The sequence below is a fragment of the Podarcis filfolensis genome, assembly GCF_964270895.1.
Source record: "Podarcis filfolensis genome assembly, chromosome: 7".
Classification (NCBI taxonomy): domain Eukaryota; kingdom Metazoa; phylum Chordata; class Lepidosauria; order Squamata; family Lacertidae; genus Podarcis; species Podarcis filfolensis.
This window is the reverse complement of record NC_139603.1, coordinates 53,436,330-53,461,610: the sequence shown is the minus strand read 5'-3', so window position 1 is coordinate 53,461,610 and position 25,281 is coordinate 53,436,330. Positions and strand designations below refer to the sequence as shown.

Genomic DNA, 25,281 nt, shown 5'->3' with positions numbered 1-25,281 from the left:
TATCGGGGGAAGACAGATAATGTGATGCTCAATAGTTCTGATTCCATGCACGCATGCTGGAGCACACATTTTGGAAGATTTACATGCACAAAATATTAAAAGCCACACAGTAAATCCAGTGCCAAATTTCAGTGGGTGTCTTCATCAGCTTATTTATTTGCAACTGGGTGCGAGGAAGCAAAACATAAAAATAGTGGCAAAGGATTTGAAATTTGTCTCCAGGTCTTGCTCAGTTTTGAGGGATTTATGTTTAAATTCCAACCCCAACTTCTCCTGTCACATTTATTTTTGACTGACAGCAGGAAAGCTGGAGGCTTGGTTTTTGTATCCCAGTGTAGTACGGAATAAATGGAAACTTTGGCCCCATCTGCACTGCACATTTAAAGCAGCATCATGTCAGTTTAAACAGTCATGGCTTCCGCCAAAAAATCCTGGAACTTTAGTTTAGGGCGCTGAGAATTGTTAGGAGATCCCTAGTTTCTTCACAGAGCTGCACTTACCAGAGCGGTTTAGCAGTCAATCCCTTTTTCCTAGGGAACTCTGGGGATTGTCACTTTCTGAGGGAAATAGGGGTCCCCTAACAACTCTTAGGACCCTTAACAAACTACAGATTCCAGGATTCTTTGGTGGAAGCCTTGACTGTTTAAATTGGCATGATGCTGCTTTAAATATACAATGCAGACGAGGCCTTTATTTCAAGCTAAGTTACTGCTGGGTTTACATTCCCTTACCCCTCAGCATAGACCTCCCCCCCTCTCTTTTTATTTAAAAATATATGTCCATGGTAAAGCATTTCAAAATGGAGGGAACCTGGAATTTGCATAGGCACAAGAGAAAAGGGCCAGGAGAAACGGTCTACTGTGGTTTACGATTTCAGATCTAAGCACATGCATAGCACAATAAAAGCATGTGTCCACTCAGAAAGTCCCACTGAATTCAACGAGGTTTATTTCAAGGTCGGCGTGTAAGAACTGCAGACTTAGTAGAAGTCAGTCTCACAAAACTTGATGGGATTTACTTCTGAGTAATATGTTTAGGATCACTCTGTAAAACTGATTATGGAAAACACCATGAGAAGGAATAATAAGTAAGAATGATGACAGATGACACATTTAAGTACAGATAAGGGGGGAGGGTAATAAAAAAAAGTGCTTGATTCATTTCAAAACTTTTCCTACAGCTCCTATTATAAGCCTCTGCTATTCATATCGAGTAATACATAATAAAAAGGGATGAATTTAGATATTGTGACATTTCATGAAGTCATTCTTTAATAAGTCTGAGGTATATGTATAGAAAGGATTCTATCATGATTGAAGTAAGGATTTTAAAGGCCAATTTTGCATTGAAATGTGAGAGACGCTGGCACATGAGAGACGTATTGCTAATAATGATGGGCACCAAGAAAAGATATTCTGGTTAACTGTACTTAGCTTATTTTCAATGCACTTACTTTGAAACAGAGTATCAGCAGAAATTAGTGTGGAAAGAAAGATGGTTATTTGAAATGACATATTTCCCCCACTGAGCTGTGCCTTTCCTAATTTGGTTGGGGCGGGGGTCTTCTTTATGTCTTTCCCCCTATCATTGTGAAAAAATTATGCCATGCTCCCATTAAAACAGACCTACACTCAAGAAAACCTAGCATTTTGTAACAGTTTATTTGTTACTATTCTACTATATTTATTTTCTCACATTTATACTCCACTTTTCCTCTAAGGTGCTGTGCATGGTTTCCCACTCTCTCCATTTTATTCTCACAACGACCCTGTGAGGTGGATTAAGGCTGAGAGATTGTGGCTTTGCCCAAGGTCACTCTACAAGCTTCATGCCTGAGCAGAGATTTAAACTGTGGTCTCTCAGGCCCTAGTCCAACACTCTAGCCACTATGCTGCAACTCTTCATTGTAATACAGAGAAAACAAAGGCAGCAGGGAGAAGCATGGTGAGCAAAAAGGAAGTTTCTTTGTATGACCATTACTTCAAGGATATTGTCCCATTATTTAAACGGTGATATTCTAGACTCGAGAGTAAAAGATAGTTCTGTGCTTGATGTAAAAGCAGATCAACATATCATTTGAAAAACAAACAAACTTAAATTGGAATAAATATTGGAAAGTTTGCTTTTGAGATATGAAGCCAGGTCTCTCAGTAATTTGGGCAATTAAGTGATATATTAAAAATTATGATGATGAAATCATCATCACCTGTGGTTACTTAGAGGGTGGCTCCTCCTGTGTTTGATGCTCACTCCCTACTAAATTATTATTTTTATTTATTTATTTATTTATTTATTTATTTATTTATTTATTTATACATACCCTGCCTATCTGGCTGGGTTTCCCCAAGATGCTATTTAGTTTTATTAGACATTGGGCAGTGTGCAGAGGCTTTCTCACATCCTCCTTTCAGCCACAGATCATTGCCCACCTCCAGCTTCTACTGCATGTGTCAGAAATAGTAGTTTGTGGGGATGCAGTTGTGTGTACATGCATGTAGGGGAGGAAATTGACAGACAGCAGATATTCCCTTCCCCTTGTGCTTTCTGCTTGTGTAAGTGGCATTATCAAATCATGCTAAAATTCTGTGGAAAAGGACTGCCACCACATTCTAAACACATTTGCTCACAAGTCCCAATATTCAAGAGAGATGGCATCAGACATCCTAGATCACATCTTAGAACAGGGTGGACCAACATGCAGCCCACATATGGCCCACGAGGTATTTTTTGGAGGCCCTTGCGAAGTACCAAAGCTGCAACGAACAGGAAGTGACAACATGAAAGTCTTGCCCTCGTTTGCGACCACCGCAGGTCACCTGTCCCAGCTGCGGCTGAGAATTCTCCCTGGGGGTGGGATGCGGAGACAGAAAGAGGGATGAGAGAGGGGGGAAAGGAAAAGAGCAAGATGTGTTTTCTCCAGCCAAGCCACCATTATTTCTTTTGGAGTAGTGGGGGCAGGCATTTTGAGAGGATCCCTAACTGGACCTGGAGACAGTGAATGCACACATGAATGAGAGTGTGTGCGTTGTATATTTTCTCAGCAGCAGTGCTGGAAGCCGGAGCAGCAAAAGAGGAGAGAAGGGGGGAAAGGGGAAGAAGCACAGTTGTGTGTGTGTATATGTGCTGCATATGTTAAATCTATTAGTTGTGTGTTTAATTATATATATTTAATTAAATATATCAAATGTGTATACAGTGATACCTCAGGTTGAGTACTTAATTCGTTCCAGAGGTCCGTTGTGAACCTGAAACTGCTCTTAACCTGAAGCACCACTTTAGCTAATGGGGCCTCCTGCTGCTGCCGCGCCGCCGGAGCATGATTTCTGTTCTCATCTTGAAGCAAAGTTCTTAACCTGAAGCACTATTTCTGGGTTGGCGGAGTCTGTAACCTGAAGTGTATGTAACCTGAAGCATTTGTAACCTGAGGTACCACTGTATTAAATAATATCAACTACATTGCAAACATTTTAATTTATAGTATGGAAATTTAATTCAGTCGGTGGCCCCAGGTTCTTTGTCAAAGAACTACTGCAGTCCACTTCATCTGAGAGGTTGGACCGTCCTGTCCTAGAACATGTGCAAAGGATTGCAGCATTTGCTTTGGCTGTAACCCCATGCATACACATAGTGGTATTTATTTCCTTGTGAACAGGCATAGGATTGTTCTCCTAGTTCCATATAACAGACTATTTTTGGAGATGAAAGAATAGATGCTCTGAAAAAAGCACTTCCAACTGTCACTTTACAATAAGGTCAAAATCATTCTCTTGGAAGGTTGCACCAACAGCTGCACAGGGGCATCCAAGGTCTTCAGCCTTTGTAATAAAAAAAGAGAGCAGATTTCTCTTACCGGGAAAGGGATCCTGTTCGGAACACAATGCTGGCAGTTCAACACAGATCTCTTCATTCGGTTTGAACCAACAGTCAAAATTTAGCCACATCTCTTGGTTGGTGCCTGTATGTTTCATATGCAGCATGGCTAAATGCCAAGACTCCTTTAGCAGAGCATGTGGACCAGATACTTGAATTTTGTAAAGGGAGCCAATGTTTGCCAGTTCAGCCTATGTGAAAGGAAAAACAAACAATTACCAAAACTTGCCTTTTGGATCAGCATAAAATAATTATTTGCCTGTCAGCTGTGTTTGATGTCTTAATGGTTTCAACAACTAAGGGCACAGCAAAACCTCCCCCTACTGGCAGAGGTTTGAGGTGCAGTGGGGCCACCGCCACATCCACCCACAGTCCTGCTCCTCATGGTGGCTGTGTGGAAAGTGGGGGCAGGACAATCAGGCCCAGATTGGACAATGCCATGAGGCCAACACAAGATCCAATGGACCCCAGCTCAGCCCTTCCCTTTGTCCAGTTTCAGGGCTTTCTCCAGGTAGCTGTTGGTTGGGTACCCTGAAGCCAGCAGTCCCATGTGTTTCATAGATGGAAGGGGGAGTGCTGTGACACTTAGGTCAGTCCATTGGTTGGAGCTAGCTAGCAAAGCCAGCAGAGCTAAGTGGAGAGACATTTCCACTTAGTTCAACCTTCCACCTCCCAGCCCAGCCTAACACTGTTTATGGATTGCTTTGATCTATAAGAGCAACACATTAACATCATAGTACAAATAGGATTTAAAAATAATTATCAGCCTTTAAAATAATTATAAAAGTCCTGGTTAATCTTTCTATGCACAATATTGTTACAAAGGTTGGGTGCCACCCTCACTCTCTGCTGAGTGGTAGCAAGATTCCAGGGGGTTCCAGGCACTCACAGGGTGTCAGTTTCTTTGGAGAATTGAGGCATGGCAGAGACTGTCGTAGCCTTATGAAATATGGTTTATTCACCTATTTACACCTTCAGGCTGCACAGAGGGAGTGCAGATCTTACAGCATGGTCATTTCAAGATGGGGTTGTCCCCCACAGCAGTGCAGCCCTGGAGTCAAACGGATTTCTTCAGCCAGCCTTCAGCCAACCTACCCAAGATGGATCTCTGGCTTCGTTCTCTCCCTTCTTCCCAGAAAAACTTGCTAAAAACACTCTTTTCCTGTCACCTCAAACACACACCCCATCACCTTGGCAACTGCTGTGTGTCTAGGCCCAATAATTCCTTTTCAGTCAGGCCATCAACACCTTTTGTCGTGTTAATGCATCTATCCCAGGCGAGGGAGGCCCTGGCTTTGAAAGGAAGCTTAGTCTGTATTTTTCCAATGGCCTGCAATCTTCCCTACAATACTCCAAAATAATAAAAATCCTACCATTTTTTAATTTCTATGGTTTAGGTGGGTCCCCCCAAATCTATAACAATATTATTCACATGGACTGTTGTGAACAGAGGATGAGGTTTTCATCTGAATTAGATAAACAATAGAAAACTGAGAGTCCCTTCGTGCATCACATTTTTTACACCTCCTAAGATGTTTTTGCATTCTGCTGAAAAATGTACAGCATAATTTCAACAAGCCCATATTTGCAAATAAATACTGGTATCACACATGCACAAGAATAAGGAACTCAAGAATTGGCTTCTGCAATACTCTGCTGTATAGACATATAACGTGTGGGAGAAAAAGCTTTATCTTTGCCTTTATGTTCTTTTGTGGGATTCTAAACAATGTTTTCATTTTATCTTAACACCAGGAAAATTAAAAGCTATTGATCCTTTGATTTATAATCTACCATTTAGACCCCTGTAAACAAGGCACTTTGATGTGATGTTTTTATGAGACGCAATCTAGCTGCAGTGATGTTAGCAAGGATTCAAGTGCTATTTTCATTCCTATCAGTCTTTTATGGAAGAAACATCTTTCCAGGGTGAACAGTAAGTAAAGTAGCTGAGATCAGCAGGGTCAATGTCAGCCCCCAACATACCTGAGCAACTGCTGTCTCAATGGGCCCATCACTGTCCTAGCCAGACAGCACCAGACAGCTAGGTCTAACCCCCATTTAAATTCCCCACAATGCTCCCAACAGGGCATCATTCTGGGGTGCTGTGAGAAATTAGTAGGGTGACTAGATCCAGCTGCTTGAAGTGCTGCTGCTACCACTTGCTGCCAGCTAAGGCTTTCCAAGGCCCTTTCAAACCTGGAGGGAAGTTCACTAAAGAAAAAGCTGAGGACACATATTGGCAATTCACCAGTGCTTGGCATGTGTGCAAATGTGTCCCAGGTTGTGAAAAGCAAGTATAGTTTCACTTAAAAGGTGTCATTGTTTCTTCCAGTGGTGCATTACTGCCCCTGCAAAATTGCTGAGATCATAGTGGCAGTGGAATGGGAAGGCCCCCAAAAGGAATTGTTTCATGATTCGACAGTTGCCAGTTTGTTTCCCGACCCAACTCAAGGCGCTCATGTTAGCGTTTAAAGCCCTGAACAAGTCAGGTCCCAAGTACCTGAAAGACCGTCTCCTTCCCTAGAGGCTACCTCAGGTGCTAAGATCTGAGAAGGGTGCCCTCTTGGTTGTTCTACTGCCTGCAGAAGGTTGGGAGTGATGGCCCAAGAGGTGGCATTCTCAGTAGCAGTCCCTAAGTTGGGAAACTGGCACCATCACTATACAGCGTTTGACAAATGCTTTGGATACTTGAGATGTATATTTTTTAGGACCCACCATATTGTTTTTAATTTTAAGTTGTTTTAAAATGCTTTTGATACTGTGTAATATTGTATTTTAATATAAATGTTGTGTTTCAATTACTGCAGCCCACTCTGGGACATAATGGTAAACAGTGGGTAATAAATAGTAGTAGCAGTAGTAGTAGTAGTAGTAGTAGTAGTAATACATAGAATGAGTTCACTGATCTTTGGGTCATCTTACAGCTTTAAAATGGCACACACAGGTACACATGGTATAGCCCCCAAATCATCAACTCTAAGCAATGTCTTTAGCCTTTGTATTTTTGTTTCTTGTAAAAAAGAAAAAGAAAAAAGGAATACTTGATTACTTTGATTTCTGTTGCCGTTCCTGAAAACTGATGTGACAGCTTTTTGCGGTCTTGGTCTCCATAGAAAATGAAAGTCAAGTTTACAGGTTCAGTTTCAGTGTTCATATCAGACCCAATGATATCCATTATCCATAAACCGGAGGACTTTTTGTTGATTTGAGGATCTTTTGCGCAAGAGATCAGTTTTTTACCTTAAAAGGGAGTAATGACAAAATCAGTAATCGGATATAATTGGATCCAGTTTGGGTGGTAAACAAAAGGTGTGATAACTCACTTTAAGTTCTACTTATTTCAATTGGAGAATTTATATATGTATTTAACTTTTAAAACTTCAGCAACTCTGCCCCCTCTAAAAAGCTCAACAACCCTACTTAAATGTACCATACTTAAGATTGGCTAAATTTTACCCCAGTGCTATGTTGCTTTGCTACAGCCATGACAACAGTAGTATTGCACCTATAGAGTTGCTCTTTAATAATTCAATACTATAATGTTTTCCCTCATAATTTTAAATCACAGATATAGAGTCCTTTTAAACTAATACCATTTGGGTTTCACTGTCCATTCTGAAGTTAATTATTAAGGAACAGACAGCATCCTTCAGAGTCCTAATTAATTGTTCTCATAGAAAACACCAATGCTCTCCAAATTCCACTATGTCATCCACAAATACTCTTTAGTGTGAGAGACAATGACAGGTGTAGATAACAAATGGCTTCAACAAAATACTCTTGCAATCAGGCCATAAATAGGAACATGCTGTGTGATAGTGACAAGTGAACATATAATAAAGCCTAATCTGCTCATGATCCTAGCACAGCAGGGTTGAATATTTGGTTTCTGTCTGCTATATCTGTACCATTAACCCTGCAGTAATAATATCTATTAATGTATTTTTGTTGTTCCCTGCAGGAGGGTTCCTGTGACTTTAACAGTTGCACGAGGCAGGAATACAACAGGTGATACTTTTCTTGGCTCAGGCACGTAGCTGTGGGATGAAATGTCACCCACTTAATTTGTTAATGAGACAAGACCATCACCCTTTGGCTCTGTAGTCCCAGGGCAACTGGTAGTTGGATGTAAGCATTTTTTTTTTTGGCAGGGAAGGCAAAGCATGGAGTCAGACTGGTCTCCCCTTTGATGCCATTCTGTTCTAAGAGGCAAGGCAAGCAGCCTCTTAACAAAAGCCATTACCTTGCCCATGGAAGAGATCAGATTTTGCATGTAACCTTTCCCCTTAAAAATCCAAATGCTTATTTTTTATTTGGTCATTTTGAGAAATCATCATTATAACTGGGCAACTAATAAATCCTATATAGATAAATATGTATGGTTCCAGATTCAAAAGTTCACAAGCTGCAAACTGCGGGATACTAGTTACTAATGCATTTTGTCTACCAATACTGTCAGCTATTAAATTTCACTGTATTGTGTATTTAAAATACTTTCTGCGAAAAACAAAATACCATTACATGACAGCTATTAGATGGTGCAATATAAAAAATGCTTTTCTGTGCCAGCTATCAAATACAGTGGTTTTCAAACACAGTTCTGACTGGTGGGCAAGTATCTTCAAAAAAAAAAAAAAGCTTTTCTAGCACAGTTGATCTTCCTCTTCAATGTGCAGCCATACCAGAAGATCCAGTGTGTTTGGACAATCCTGTCTTTTTGCCCTGTGTAATGGCAGACCCCAAAGTATTCCAAGTGAAATGAATATATGCTTTAGGGCATCCCTGAATTTTCTGCAACACTCATTGTTATAGGAAGTGCAACTGAAGAAATAAACTCTGCTGTTTTGGTTCTTTAAAATGATAATAAGAATAGCTACAAATCACTGGCAAAAAGCAACTGTCAGCTATCAAACTGAAACATGGTGAAGACAGAAGGAACTTATAGAACAGAGTTAGAATTGTTTCAATCTCATACATACCTATTGTTTCAATCTCACACACAGTGTCACAGATTCCCAGGTGAGTATCCAGCCAATTCCAACATGGGAAGACCCATTCTTTATCTGAGTTCTCAGACTTCTTAACTGTTACCATCTTCAAGTATATTCCAGCTCCATATCCTTCTCCATCATGTCCTATAACTACCTTTTTCAAATGGCTCAAGGAAACAGCCTCCACGAAGAAGGAATCCACCTGAAGAAGAGCTACTTTTTAATTTACAAATATTAAGTAATCAAGTCTAGACATAACAGTTTTGGGTGTGTGTGGAATTTGTATAGAGAACAGGATCTGGATGTCATGCCTGACTATTTAAGCACTTCAAGTTATTTTCCAGATTGAGGCACATTGACTACTTAGTGAATACCATTTAACCATTACATTAAACTCCATCATGTTTCTCTTACTCAGGAAATTATCCATCCCCCACGTGGTCCCTTCCAGATCTTGTTGGGCTGCAGCTTCCACATTTCTGACCACTGGTCTTGCTGACTAGAACTGATGAGTGTTGTAGTTAGCTGCATTCTTAGTATCCTCACCATTTTGCTAACATTTTTATATCTATATCTGTATCTATATATCTATATCTATATATCTATCATCTCTATATATCTTCTTGGCTCCTCTTTGTTTCAATTCAGGACAGTTAAAAATAAAAGTTCCAGAGAGAGTAAGGCTCCTGTCTTTCTTCTCCTGCAGCCCTATTTTAGGATACTTCAGCTGACTATTTTTTTAAAAAAGAAGAGTCCCTTGCTGGCTGGGACACACCATTGCTATGCAATACCATTCATCCAATACTCATCCAATCCAATTATAATAAAGGAGGGGGAAAGAACTGAGATTTCTCCCCATCTCTCAGCAGCTAGTCTTTCTTCAAGCGACGAATCTACTTGCTACCACTATGTAGCAAAGTGATAACTGTACAATGTAATTGTAATATTCTGTTGCATTTGGAAAATGTATAGGAGAATAAAATGAAACTGGAAACTGGGTAGTTACATGTAAGTAAACAATGAGGTCCATAATATTTACAAACCACTTTGTAATCAGGTTTTTTGTACCTTCTCTATTTCATTGCATTAAATGAGGGTGTGGGTGTTATTGTTTCTTGCTATGTTACCTTATTCCTTGTAAACTGTTCTCCTGCAGTGAAAGAACGTTGCAGTTTCCTGATACCTGTGTCACCTCTATCGCCATAAAGTATTACATAAAGGTTTGCAAAGGTTTCTGCTCCCCATAAATCTCCAGTGTGTACAGAAACAACATATTTATGCACTGAGAAAAAGGAAAAATAGGAGAACAGCATTCAGTAATACACTATTGCTTCAAAACTACAAAATTACACACAGAGAGACCTTGTATTTCAGTGCTGCCACAACAAAGTAAAATATCCAAATAAAGTAGATATAATTGATATCTACTGGTATTCAGAGATCTATAGCAATCATGATTATATATAGCCAATATGGCATGGCATGGATTGGATCAGGCACAAAAGTAGTTTGAGGAATAGATGCATGAAGGCTTAAGGTTCTTAAGGGGACAGCTAGCTGAACTTAACTGTTCCAGGAACGAAAAGCCAAAGTGACAAAACCAGCCTATTTAACAAGTGAACCTGAACTAAATGCCCCCATGCCAGTGACACAATGTGGAGTAGGTGAGAAAACTGACCCACCAATGCCAAAATTCCAACTCAGCCCTAAAAAGTGACCAACAAGTCAGACTATGAACTAGGGATGTGGGCAGGTGCCACCAACATAGGAGAAAAGAGGCATAGCCAGAGCTTAAATAAGATCCATTGTCCTACCCTCTCAGGCCACAACTATGTCCCACAGCCCAATATATCAGACTGATAGGGAAAAGGAAAATAGTTTTTGGATAGGTTGAATAAGTGGGTAAGAGGTTTGAGGGTCTTAGAAGGAGAATAAGTTAAAGCTGTCTTCATATTTTAAACATAATCAAGAGTCAAATTCTGCAGCTTGTTCCCAAACCAGGAAATATAAGTCTTCACCACATTTCTATTTATAATTGCACCCAGTAACTTAATTAATTACAGCCCATACATTTTACTTGTGTTTGCACTTGGAAATGTAGGTAGCATTATGAGAAATAAATCAATCCTTTTTTAAAATTATTATTACACAAGGAAATCATTCCTAATAATCACTTCAGCCATTCAAGTTCATGTAAGTGAAAGAATCCAGTGCTCCATGTTACAAAAATGACTTTCCATTACTCCCAATTATGTGCTTTATCTTTTGCCAGTATAATTCTCACTCTTTGGTTTGCACACAAAGTTGTGCATAGAGTATAACAATGGCCAAGCAGTTTCTCATTTAATTAAGAGGGATTTGATTTGAGTACTTGTGAAGCATTGCTTCAGATCCACAGTAATTTTCAAGCACTGAGAAATTTAACAAAATACTTAGTTTTGCTGCACTGATTTCTTTCAAATGTTAGTTCACCTTGTTCCTGTCTTCTCTGCTATTTTTACCTGGTAAAGGCTTCTGGTTCTCAGTCACTGCAGGGAATTCTTTCACCAGCTCTTGGTCTTCTCGGCTAAGAGAAAACCAGCAGTTACAGTCAAAGTTCACTTCTTGATTAGTGTGCAGCTCTTCCATCTGAAAAGACTTCAAATGCCAACCCTCAAAGTCTGGCAAATCATCACAGCTGACCCGAATCTTATACACATCTCCAACATCTCCAGATTCAATCTGCAGTGAAGAAAAATGGAAGAGCAGGTTACCTGAGCAGAAGGAGGGAGGACACAATATAGATTTTTACAAGCTGGAGAAGATGCCTCACTATATTGAAAGCATGGTCTGAAGGCATATGAAGCCAACCACTTATGGAATGCTTTCCCCATTGAGATCAGGCAGGCACCAATTATGGGGCTTTTTCTGCCATCAGTTAAATACATGTTTGTTTACCCAGGCTTTCCCTGACCACCAGTACCATGGAATCATAGAACTGTAGAGTTGGAAGAGACCCAAAAGGCCATCTAGTCCAACTCTCTGCAATGCAGGAATTACAGATAAAGATAAAGAATCACTGGCAGTCCCTCACATCATGGTGCCTTAGGTGTTTCAATGCATGATAGATACCATTTCCTTGCCCCACAAAAAGTTAGGTTTTGTGCCTGATCATGAAGTATGTGAAGACTAAGGCTATATTTGTGCATTGCATTTTTAGGACAATGTTAAACTCTTTTAGTATATTAAACTCAAACTTTTTTGTTTTATATTATTTAATCAATATTTGTTACTCATAGTGGACATTACAGTCTCCCTGTGTTATTGATGGATTGGATGCTGGAACTGAAGGTTCTGTCATGACCTTGCTACTTCAATGGTGAAGGTCATTTTTGTTGCTACTGCTGCCGATAGTTAAAATGTCAAGAAAATCAATGTAATGTCTTTTGCTGCTCACCTCCTCCCTGGATTTTTTCAGTTTTTGTAGGCAGAGAAAGAATTGATGGTGAATAATGCCAAGATGAGAATACAGATATAGATAAGGAAAAATCATTCCCAATTACTTTCATCCTCCTTTGTATCAACATAGACAAGGCAGAAAGAACCACTCCCTTTTTGCAGCACTATCACTTTATTTGTTCATCCATATATTTTTTTCACTTACCAGAATCATACAGTGGTGGAATCTACATACATATAAAAAACGCTGTGAAAATTCTTTTTAAAAAAAAGTTTTGGAAAATATCTGGAATTTACCATAGCTCCCCAACGCCATCTAGGGCCATGTTTGTATATTGAACTGTACAACACATTTTAAATGCTTTATTTGTCACTGTATAGCTGAGTCCCATGTAACTCTGGTAGAGTACAGCACTTCAGTTCACAGTAAGGGAATCACACATTGGAATGCTTCCTCTTAAAACCGAAAAAATCCTCTGCACATAGAAGATGTACATGCAAGATGCATGTGTTGTAACCATGGGGCATTTAGATGAGTTAGTCAGTGACTGCATATTTATACTCTTTAGAAAAGCAGTGAATGCCTTGTGGCAGGAAAGCTTGCCATGCATTTCACTGAAGCAGTTCATTCAATGTTCTTCAGGCTGGCCTGTTTATTCCACATCCATCCTGATTCATCTGCACAAAGCTTACACGCTAGTGAGACTAGGCCTAGCCTTTATTGAGCTATTGTTTTGTTTATAGAAGGAGCGGGGAACCTCTGGCCTGCAGACCAATCTTGGGCTGCCAAGGGCTCCAATTTGGAAAGCCAGTCCACTTCCCCAAAACCATGTCCACCAGTGACATCAGCTGATGGGTGGCAGAACAGGGTTTAATCCTGCATTGGCTGCCCTGCCCTGCCCCCAGCAGGAAACAGGACTGCACAGCCTAGGCAGTAGGAATTAATCTTCTCTCATCTGCTGATGAGTGGAGATTTGGAGAGAGATCAGAGTGAGACTTTAAATCTCAGGGATTTAAAGGGAAAGCAGGAAGTTTACTGGGTTTTGCAATATTTGCATTTATTTACAACTATGCAAGTTGAGCATAAGGTGGAGGTTGGTAGCATTAACACGCCAACAGATGCTGCTCCCCTATTAAGTTCTAGGGTGGCAACTAACTCCATAGGATTTTTCCAGAGTGCAACTCAACCTTCTGTGCAACTCTGTCAGTTGCAGTCTCGGTTACCATCTGCACCTGATGACACCATTCCCCACAGAAAAAGAGGGACTGCCTGAGGAAGACTGCCCCCAACAATTCCCCAACCATTAGGTCCTATGGAAGCAAATTGCTTGCACTTAGAGAACTGTTTTACATAATAAAGCTAAACCTGTCTGCCAAGTTTGATCACTCAGGCAGTCCCTCTGTCATCCCCAGACCCCAATCTTACAGGCAGTGGGGAGAATCCTGGAAAAGTCCTTTAGTCTGAACACAGTCCCACAACTAAGGAATAGGATTGATTATCTCACAAAATGTCTTGGGCCTCATATTGAGATGATACCAATGTTTTTAAGGACTGTGGTGTAACACAGTAAATGCCTCCCTAGTTCCCCTGCTACACTGGTTACCCAGGCCTGTTGCTAAAATACAGAAATTCAAATGACATGCAATGGATATAAAACAAGGGGGGAAATTCATAGCAGTAAGCACCTTAAAATGATCCCATAATAGTATAATACCAATTTCCATTATGTTGGTTTATTATATACTACTAAGAATGTTTTTCCTACTTTCTATTAGCTGAAAAATTATCTCCCAATAAGATTTCCAATGAATAAGAATCCCTATTTTGCCCTCCTGAACCTAGGCAACAATCTTAAAGTTTTCTCAGCTTTGCTGGGATATGCCTCATGCAAACTTTCCTGTCTGACTACCAGACAAAAATTTGCACTTGTGGCTTGGCCATCAGGAAGCCATAGATATCCATGAATTTGCAAGACTATCATGATGTCAGCCATTTTTCTCTGGCTCCTATTGATAGTTTGACAGCAATCCATCTGATTAGTTTGACTGGCGGTTGCATCATCAAAAATTGCTTTATGAACTAAAGCTCAAACAGCCCAAACTTAGATGGCAGATTTTATGAAATTGGGAGTGCATCTAAATTTCACACCACGTGTATTAGTCACTCCTAATGCCACATCAGCCATTTTGCATATATGGTCAGGATGGATAAAGGGAGGTAAAAAGGTGGATTATTTTTCAGTCTTTCAGAGCATAGAATACGAATGAGTAGATTAGGAACTCTTATCTCCAATTGTATTCCAGACCAGCAAATTTAAATCTAACATATTTTTGTTCCAATTAACCTGAATGAGCTGGCAGATACATTATTAGAAACAATTGCAGCTACTGCCTCTTCTATGAACACCTTTCTTCAGTTCATCTGATCTTTGTTGTGGCCAGAGGTGAGGAAGTGGGTCTGTGGCTAGCATTCAGCAGCACCTTCTGAGTCTATGATACAATCATTTCCTTTTACGTCCCCTGACTCCACAAAAAATATTAGTCCACAATTTCTTTCTCTCCACTCTGTTCTTCCACTTGGGTGTTTTTAAGTCAGTTAAAATAACTGCACTTTGTTGTTTTGTTGTTTTGATTTACTTGGCTCCTGAGGATAAACTTGTATGTTTCTGTTTCTCTATCAGTCTGCTATTTGATCTGCTCTTGAGAGCCTAATAAACTCTTTTATCCCTTTGATTCCCATTAGCCCCAAATTAACGTAAAGTAGCTTTTAAAGTCAAGCCAAGCAAATAGTTTATTTAAAAAACTCTAACATGATCTCTTTGAACTGATCAGAGTTCGATCCAATTTTTCAGTGTTCCACATGAGCTCTGTTTGTAGTTGTGCCAGACAACAAATCCTCATCATGTTCTAACTGCCCTCTTCCTCTGAACAAGTCTCCAGGCTGGTTGTAATAATTATGTCGACTAATCCATTAACCTGAGGAGGCTTCATGTTTACATCTTGAGCATAGCGAACAGCACCACCTCCATTTAGCTCAGCTTTACAGCCTGAGCATACATTCCCAATAAATTCAAGGGAGGTTACATTTCAGCAACTGTGCCTAGGACTGGCAGCATGCATTATAAAGAAATATCCATGAAACCAGAATGTTTGCATTTACTAATAAAACTGTTCCAGGACACCTTCATGACTGCTATGTGTCGCATTAACATGGCAACAGTCCTCATAAGCACTGGTTACATAATGAGCCACTGTCTGGAATTGCTTCTGGTTTTTCCCCCCACTTAAATAACAACACCTGAAAGCCAGTGTGCTAGAAAAGGCCACTGTGAGCAGAAAAGGCAGGGTTGCATCTCTCATTGAAAAAAAGCAAGATTCTAAGTGACACTGAAAACACAGAATGGTGTCTTGAAATCTTATAGCTTTATATTTTCATGGCTGGGGTGTTCTTTTCCTGAACCAAGTTGACATCTTTGGCTACCTCTCAATATGCACAAGTTGCCCCATTTCACCCCACTCCTACTAGCCACACTCCCATGAGAACCATCTCCATCTCCAAGTATTTTGGAGTATTACATTTATACCTTGTTTGCTCTCCCCTCCAGGTAGTGCAGGGTTGCATACATGGCTATTCCCCTGCACTATTTTTTCCTCACACAGCTTGCTGTTGTTTATTCGTTTAGTTGTGTCTGACTCTTTGTGACCCCATGGACCAGAGAACGCCAGGCACTCCTGTCCTCCACTGCCTCCCGCAGTTTGGTCAAACTCATGTTAGTAGCTTCGAGAACACTGTCCAGCCATCACTTCGTCTGTGGTCCCCTTCTCCTTATGCCCTCAATCTTTACCAACATCAGGGTCTTTTCCAGGGAGTCTTCTCTTCTCATGAGGTGGCCAAAGTATTGGAGCATCAGCTTCAGGATCTGCCCTTCCACTGAGCATTCAGGGCTGATTTCCTTAAGACTGGATAGGTTTGATCTTCTTGCAGTCCATGGGACTCTCAAGAGTCTCCTCCAGCACCATAATTCAAAAGCATCAATTCTTCGGCGATCAGCCTTCTTTATGGTCCAGCCCTCACTTTCCCTGATAGAAAGGCTTTACTGAAAGATAGTGACTGGCGTAGCAGGCATCCAGTGAGCTTCATCACTGAGTTGAGATTTAAAACTCCATCTCCCCAGTACAAATCCACCACTCTTACCATAAAACTATGCTTTTTTTCCAGCTAGAACTCACTGGAACTCAGTTCCAGCACCTCTCACATGAACGCCATTGCCATTATAAGAGAACAAGGGAAGCATTCATGGTGCGTGAGTTCACCTATTCATATCAGCAAATGCAATACCTCATTTGCCATGGTGGAGAACTGTCAAACTCATAGATGAGAGTGGACAAAAGCTTCATGTTCATGCGGAGATCTGTGTATGCATTCAAGGTTCCTATGAACACTTAAGCTGCTGGATTGGTGCCAAATATATGTTCAAACTTAAGCAAATCAACACCCACATATTCATGGAAATAATTAGAAATCAAATTTATGGATCAAAATGAGGCCTGCCATTTTTAAGAAGCTGACTCTCTATAAACAGTACTATATTATTTGTATGTGAATCCTGACTAAGTGCTATCGTACTGAATCCAGATCTTTGTTGTTCTTCTGCTCCTGCATATTGCTTTGCTGAATTTGCAGTCTTCTGTTAATTGCAACATCACACAGCCATTCCCATGGCAACCAGTTTTGCTGCCACAAATGGGAATAGGTGAACTCACGCAACAAAAGCCTATGATCATTCAAACAGCCTCAGCAATAAGGTATAAAGAGGGCAACCAAGCCTTGATGTTGCTTAAATGGTTTGGAATAGAATGGCATCTCAAGATTTTCATGCCGCAGCTATTGCTCTTAAATTTCAGACTGGCTTTGTGAGCTGTCAGATACTTGAGCTGCACAGCCAGGGGTAGCTCTAGAAAACAATATTTAGGGAGGAGGGGAGAGACTAGAAAATGCAAGGTACAGTATAAGGGAGGGGGCAAAATCTCTGTATTGCACATGCAAGATTAACATGCAGAAAGCTTGTTTGCTTATTCAGCGGTTGCAATTGTTCTCATGGAGCTGTGTCAGCATGGGGAGGGGAGGGGCAGAGAAAAAAAATCAGGAAGGTCACATTCCCATGTGTGTGACCATCTATTTTAAAAAAGAAACAAAAACAAATTTGTGCACAAAGAATATTGGCCAGCATTACTGGATTTGCAAAGATTTTATGCAAATAATCACAAAGGAAAAAAAAGTACTCATGTTATCCTGCTGTTCTCTGGCAAAGTAATGTAGCACGCTACTGAAGAGCATGAGCTCTGAGCTATGAAATTCCACATTCTTAGCTCAACTGTGAATACAACTGGGAAAGGGGTCGGGATAGGCAAGCCCTTACCTCTCATGCCTCTCCTCCCAATTTGTAATATGGAGATAAAATATGGACTAGATGACTTTTGGGGTTCCTTCCAACTCTGCAATTCAATGATTGATCCAGTTGCCTGGTGATGCTCAAAGTTCTGGGCCCATGGCAGGCATCACTATTGGGCCCTGGCAGGTGCCCAAGGATACTAGGTACAGATGCCAGCCCTGATTCTGCAGTTTACTAAAATATGTGCTTGCTTAGAATGCTACAGAATTACTAAAGTATGTGCTTAGTTAGAATGCTACAGAAACACAAACTATTGCTACTATTAGTCAACTGTATCACGAGACATTTAGGAACCAGATGCAGTAGGATCCCACTATGTTGAATGTTGCACATTCATGCTCTACCATGACTGAGGGCAAAACAATTACAAAGTGTCTGAAAAACTAGCTTTTTCCAACAGCCTATTGCTCTATTATTGAAATGAGGCATTCTCCCCAACAGACCCCTGCTGTAATAGATTCCACTCTGAGTATGCTATAAAGGTCAGATGGGACTTGAATTAAATTGCTTCACTGTTTGAAAATCTACCAGCAAAGGTAACAAGCCAGACTATGTTTTCTACTCCAGTGCCCCCAATATGAGGCTATGCAAGGAAAGACTCTTGGTGAAGCAGTCAATCAAAAATAATAAGAAAAAATGTTCCAGGCTTCAGCAGGGGAAGAGATGCACAGGTATTTGGGGAAGAGCTGTAGCTCAATGAAAGAGCATCTGCTTTGCATGCAGAAGGTCCTAGGTTCAATCCCCACATCTCCAAGTAGGTCTGGAAACCACTCCTGAAACCCTGCAGAGCTAATAACAGTCAGTGTAGACAATATTGAGCTAGATGGACCAGTTAGGTTTAACTCAATATAAAACAACTTCCTATGTTCCTATTCAGCAGTTGGGCAAGGAAGCCACCAATAGTGAACATAGCAAAAGTACTCTGAGCAATAATTCCTAGACACAGAAACACAGGAAGCTGTGTTATACTGAGTCAATAGGTCTATTATGCTCAGAAATGTCCAAATTAACTGACTGCAGATTTCAGACAGGGATCTCTCCCAGTCCTACATGTGAATGCAGAGAATTGTATCAGGAACATTTTGTGAGAGATTTTATGCAGTCAAACATAACTGTGCATAATTGCCAGTAAAGTACAACAGTAAAGGACAACAGAGCTGTAAATTTCTAGAGAAGACTGTGTGGTGCAATGGGTCAGTCCGTCTGGCTGTTAGAGAGCTGCAAGCCCACCCAGTGATGGCTGTGGGCAATATTCCTGCACTGCAGGGGGTGGGACAAGAGGACCCTTGGGGTCCCTTCCAACTCTACAATTTTTTTGAGTCTATGATTCTATGTCACCTCCCCTCTTCTCCAAGGAGCGGGGAAGTAAGGATTGTTTCCTGCCTCCCCTCCCTCCTATGTAAGCCAGTGGCGTAGCGTGGGGGGTGCAGGGGGGCCCGGCCACACCGGGCGCAACATCGGGGGGGCGCTCGCACTCGCAGCTCTCTACCCCTACCTGGCTCACTCACTCTCTCTCAGCGCTGTCACAGATTTCGCAAAAATTTCGCTATTGTCACACGGATCCTCCTCCTAGCCAATCAGGAAGTGGGATCCACTTCCTCATTGGCTGAAAGGCGAATGCATGCAATTGGCTGAGCTGCTGAGCAGGAGGCGGGAGGACTCGAGGAGACGCGGGGAACTGAGTAGAAGCCGCCGCTGCAGGTAAGTCTCTCTGCATTGAAAGGGGGCACACTGGTCTCTCTGCATTGAAAGGGGGCACGCTGGTCTCTCTAAATTGAAAGGGGGCACGCTGGTCATTCTGCATGTTGAGCTGACCAGATGGATTGAAGTTTGGTTGGTTCAACAGTGACGAGACAGATTTTGATCCATATGTAGCTGCTCGTTTACGATGGTTGTGAGACGACATATAATAGCATGGCCCATGCTAGGTTACTACATTTGTAGATTTGTATTCATAGACCTGCTGAAAATGTGGAGAATGTGTAATGCATGTTCGCACTCAATAAAGTGTTTGAAAATAAACTTGTATTTAGATGCATTTTACTTTAATTACATCAGTATTTTCATAACAAACAATACATGTGCTTAGGGGGTAAGGGTTTCTTTAACTAATCTAGTGGAAGAGACTCGAGTGCTAAAATCCATGGGTTAGGGGGCACAAATTACTTGCCTTGCCCCGGGTGCTGACAACCCACGCTACGCCACTGATGTAAGCTCAGCACATGTATGAGGCTGGAGCTCCCAAGCCCAGAGTCCATGTTTGAAAATACTTTTTTGTATTTTGTAACCAAGAATATCTTATCCGTGTTGTTTCTGCTGTAGCATTGAACAATGCATGGGCAAGTAAAGCATTTACACTTATTTAAGTTTGTGGTCTATTCACTCTGAGAGGGGTAGAGGTGGAGGAGCTCAATTGTAAATGCTTAATAAGTGGTACCTCAGGTTACATACGCTTCAGGTTACATACGCTTCAGGTTACAGACTCCGCTAACCCAGAAATAGTGCTTCAGGTTAAGAACTTTGCTTCAGGATGAGAACAGAAATCATGCTCCGGTGGTGCGGCGGCAGCAGGAGGCCCCATTAGCTAAAGTGGTGCTTCTGGTTAAGAACAGTTTCAGGTTAAGAACGGACCTCTGGAACGAATTAAGTACTTAACCTGAGGTACCACTGTGTAGGAGAGAAGAATCTAACTGTGAACAGTTGTGGCACAAAATCAAATAGATAGTGGCTCTTCTTCTGAGCTACAACCCAATACAGTACAATGGAAGTTAAATGCCCCTAAATGGGAAATTAAAAGGATAGCTCCCAGACCCAGCCACCCAGCAATGATAAAATAAGAATAAAGAGAGACCCAGGGCAGACACCAGGGCACCCTTGTGGGGCCCTAGTAACTGCCCAGGAATGTCATGGCCTAACACTGGGCCAGCTGTCATCAATTTGCCTATGTTCTGTAAAGTGTCAATTTATTTCTTCTGAAAATGCATAGAACCTACCTTTCCCAACCATAGCCTGAACACGGTCTTTCAATAGATACTTCTATGATTCTCATTGTTTCTGACTTTGGGTATGGGTTGCATTCCATATTGGCTGCATCCAGCTTACAGATTGTAAAAGAACAGGGAAAATATATCGAGGAAAAACTAAACCACAAATCAAGCCATCTTTGTAAATAAGAGGTGGCATTTGCTACAGTCGTAATAGGATTCCAAATATATCCTTTGGCTAGAGCAAGATGCCACTGCAATCTCTGTGCTGTGCTGTAGCTGCAACTTACAAGGAATTCATCAGCTGCTCCTGGTTGAAAGGGCATATCTCCCAAGCTTTGGGAAGAAAGGAGAAGATTGTCACTTTTGCCCTTTGAGCCGTAAATCACAAGGGTTCTTTTACACTCCCGTGACAGTGGGGAATCTTGAGCAGTCTTTACCAGCACTCTCCACTGACCTGTGGAATAAAGGTAAACAAACAATCAAAACAAAATTGTATTTTATAAGACTGAGGAAGAACTATCAAGGGTTTCTTGCTATTTTTGTGACTAAAATGAATTTCAGCAGTGCTGTACATAAGGAAAGGACTTTTGAAGTCAAGTACTCACACATTCACTGCAGTGATTTGGTTTTTTTGCAGAAAATAATAATTGCCAGTATTCATAGCTTGATAAAAGTGCTGTGAGTGCCAGCACAAAACAGCTGCCACAAGCAGCAAAAAAAGGGGGTGAAGATGCTCTGTACCATTACCAAAAAGCACTGATTCACTATGGCAATGGCAAGGCAACACAAGATCAGGCTATGAGATGTTGGAAACCAGTGTATTATACACTATTATACAACTGCATTTTAGGCAAAGAGTAACTGCATGTTTTGCAGCTCTGTGACATTTTCAAGTAAGTTAATTTATGAACTAGCTACAATATCATTTGTCAACTTCATTTTCTGTCCCCCCCCCCCAATTATGGTTTTTCTTAACAAGCTTAACATTAGTTAACAGTGTGATACAGCAATAAAAAATCTAATGCTATTCTAGGCTGCATCCATAGAAGTATAGTGTCCAGATGAAGGGAAGTAATAGTACTGTTCTATTCTGCATTGGTCAGACCACACCTGGAGTACTTTGTCTAGTTCTAGGCAACCCAGTTTAAGAAGGATATTGACATATAATGCCAATAAAGGATGAATGAATAAATACTGACAAGCTGGAATGTGTGCAGAGTAGGACAACCAAGATGATCAAAGGTCTGGAAACCAAGCCTTATGAGGAAGGGTTGAGGGAGCTGGGTATGTTTAGCCTTAAAAAAAAAGGAGATTGAGAGGAGATATGATAGCCACCTTCAGATATCAAAAGAGCTGTCACATGGAGGAAGCTTATTTTCTCCTGCTCTGGAGGCTAGGACCCAAATCAATGGCTTCAAGTTACAAGAAAGGAGATTCTGATCAGGACTTTCTGCCAGCAAGAGCTGTTCGACAGTGGAATGGACTCCATTGGAAGGTTGTGGACTCTCCTTTCTTGGAGGTTTTTAAGCTGAAGTTGGATGGCCATCTGACATGGATGCTTTAGTTGAGATTCCTTTATTGCAGGGGGTTGGACTAGATGACACTTGGGGTACCAGTGAACTTTACGCAATTCCATGATTCTTCCCCATTTTCAAGATTCCCACTCCCACATTTTCTCCTTGCATGTGCTGTCCTGGCTGTCCTGGCTCATTCCCCTCCACCATACACAACACTTCTTTATCACCAGTGAAGAGCTAACAGTTATGCAGATCACAGGAGCAAGCCTCATCAAGGGAGGAGAATCAGCAATTATAGAATGGAAGAGTCAGAACTGCTGAGTCAGACATAGTTTTCCATGCTATCCTGCTCTAATTGATCCCTTCAATCAGTTGGGATCTGGTGCAGGTGTCCCCTGGCACAGACAAGGCGTCATACTATATTCTGTTGAAGGTGGCATGGGGTGGGTTTCCCATAGGCAATCACAATGAGAGGCTTCCATAGCTGCTTGTGGCAGCAAAGGCTCAAATCCTAAACATTTGAATTAATTTCTGCTTGTTTTAACTCCCCTCACTAAAGCCCTTTGCTGTAACAGACACTTTTCTTCTCCTCTCATGTCATTTTATATTTACTTGTTAACATAGATGAGGGAGATCAGAACTGCTACTAATACATTGATGATGCTCTATCATCTTTTTAATTAGTAATGTAGCAGCAGGAGAATGAAGGGAGGTGCAGCTCCCAGAGCAAAAGTGATTACATGATCTGGCAAAGCAAGAGGGTGAACAACAAACCCACCTTGGGGTGATAATGAGGGTTCATGACCGATTAGCACTGGGAAAGACAGTAAATGAGGGAAATAATAATAATAAAAGGCTGGATACTGCTCTTCTTTTCTTTGGTGGCATTCCTACTTCATGCCAGGAAATTTTAAGACCTCTTTGCGAAATGCTTTCCATTTCTAATAGAAAACCCAACTTCGCATTTCACCTAGCTGACAATCTTTTGTTAAAGCACAATGTGTTTTACAAGTTGAATCGAGGCAATCAGAAGTACAGGCAGAGACCATTTTAGGTCTCCGTCCATATTTCTATGAATACTAACAAGAAAACACAAGTTGGTCCGTGTAGCAGCTGGCACTCCATCAGATGACGCTAGATCCTTAAAAGTAACAATGAAGCCATATCAAATTAGCAAAACAGGTCGGGTTGGATAGATTGGTCCATGTCAGTCTTGCATGTGTTCAGTCATAAAACATCAATTGCATTCCTTTTCTGCATTTATCTGTGAATCTTTTATCTGTATGAAAATTCTTGTTTAAATATGGATCTACATATAATTTTATATTAAAAATACACATTTAAGTACTTGTTTTAGCTCAATGTGCATTTTCCTAAAAAAAATCTTATCCTAATACAGTGTAGGCTTTAAAAAAAATGATCTTGGTACATATTTTTAGATGAGAACTGTATTACAAAACTTTGAGAAGTTACATTCCAATTGGTGTATTAGTGCAGGAGGTGAAAATTAGTCTACTTAAAAATATGGACTGAATGAAACATCCCTCTATCCCTAGTAACACCAGCAGCCCAGCATGGACTGCCATCACTGATATGAAATAATATGATGAGACAGAGCATGAGCAGCAGGAAAAACTGGTGACCAAGCAAGAGAGACTGTTACTGGGGCAACAGCAATAAGCAGGTGAAAAAGCAGAAATTTGACAGACTGTCTGAGAGGCTCAATGGACTTGGTGGTGTACATGGACTTCAGGGCAGGGATCTGCAAAACGTGGTTGTGCATAGTAGCTGTATAGCTTAAGTCTGCATTATTTCTGGATACTATGAGAATACCCTGATGAACTCTGACCTGAAACTGCTTTTGCTGTCACTTCACAATGCATTTTTTCCACTCGCTTGCTAGAGTAGCTGTCTCCAATTATTAAATGACAGTGATGTTGGCATAAACAAAACAAACCTTGGATCTGCTCTCAGAAGAACCTCTGACTCATTTTAGAATAGAACAATAAATATGAGGAAAACACTTTGTGAGAAATCCTTTTCGCTACTCAGCTAAATGACTTATGATGCCCCTTCTACTTATCATTATCAGACAATCTGTATTTTCCATGTTAGCAGAAGCTTTCCATGAATGGCTACTTGTAAAAGACAATGGCTGCATTTGCATGTAACACTAAACCATTATTGAATGCTAGATGGACAAGCCTGAATAAACGCAACCATGTGTTCCTCCTTTTTTCCCCCTTATGTGTCTGCTTCAGCCCAGAATGATGTTTAAATTCAAACAGCAAAGACTGTTTCTACAGGAAATGAATATAGAGTGTAACTTACCTCTATATGCCATTGGTGCATTACTGTTTTCTAAAATACAAAAGCAAAAACAATCTTATTCTTATTCACAAGAAGAATCTATAGTTTTAAGTTTAATTAGCAATTTGGTATCTAGGATATAATTATAGTACAAATGATCTTATTTTCAGTACTTACTTCTGGCAATTAGCTCTCTTTCTGTCTTCCCATCATCCTGGTACTCATCTAGCCATCTTCCATTGTAAAAAAAGAAAGTAATTACAGTGAAGGCAGTTAGTAATTAGTCTTGGTAAATCAAAACCCTGCATTATTTCCCCCCTAAACTTAACAAAGTTTCTAAGTATCACTTGTCAAGTTACATATTGTCTCTCCAGATATAAACAAGGGTAGCTGTTCTTAATACAGAGGAATTGTGTAGATTTATTTACTGTAAACAATTTTATGTCACGCTTCAGCCTAACAACTCCCAGGGTGGCGCACAGCAATTACATAACCAACACACAATAAAAATAAAACATAGCAAAACAATTTTTTTATTAAAAAAAACTGCAACAAAGAAGAGCATTCTACATTCAAGATGACACACCTTGAAAGTTCTTTTCTTCCATTACCACCTGTCTCACTTAAGCAGGTTCAGAGAAGTATTTTTGATTAAGATTTTAATGTTACAGCACAGCCATAGGGAAGATAGTAGTCCTTTGGTTCTGGCTAC

At 40.7% G+C, this 25,281-nt stretch overlaps 1 protein-coding gene across 6 annotated transcripts in view; it reads right to left on the bottom strand.

Annotated features, from left to right (window-relative positions):
- LOC310766553 (lipoxygenase homology domain-containing protein 1-like) overlaps window positions 1–25,281 on the bottom strand; it is a 179,568-nt gene that overhangs the window by 50,166 nt on the left and 104,121 nt on the right. For all 6 annotated transcript variants that reach the window (XR_014550246.1, XM_083622817.1, XM_083622819.1 and 3 more), the window contains 8 exons: window positions 24,747–24,802; window positions 24,591–24,620; window positions 21,030–21,196; window positions 11,366–11,585; window positions 9,992–10,146; window positions 8,853–9,066; window positions 6,923–7,113; window positions 3,851–4,061 (listed from right to left, as the gene is read on the bottom strand). Coding sequence is in view for 5 of the 6 variants with exons in the window: in XM_083622817.1 (XP_083478943.1) it covers window positions 3,851–4,061; window positions 6,923–7,113; window positions 8,853–9,066; window positions 9,992–10,146; window positions 11,366–11,585; window positions 21,030–21,196; window positions 24,591–24,620; window positions 24,747–24,802 (1,244 nt within the window). In the remaining variant the exon portion in view is untranslated. The remainder of the gene's footprint in view (window positions 1–3,850; window positions 4,062–6,922; window positions 7,114–8,852; window positions 9,067–9,991; window positions 10,147–11,365; window positions 11,586–21,029; window positions 21,197–24,590; window positions 24,621–24,746; window positions 24,803–25,281) is intronic.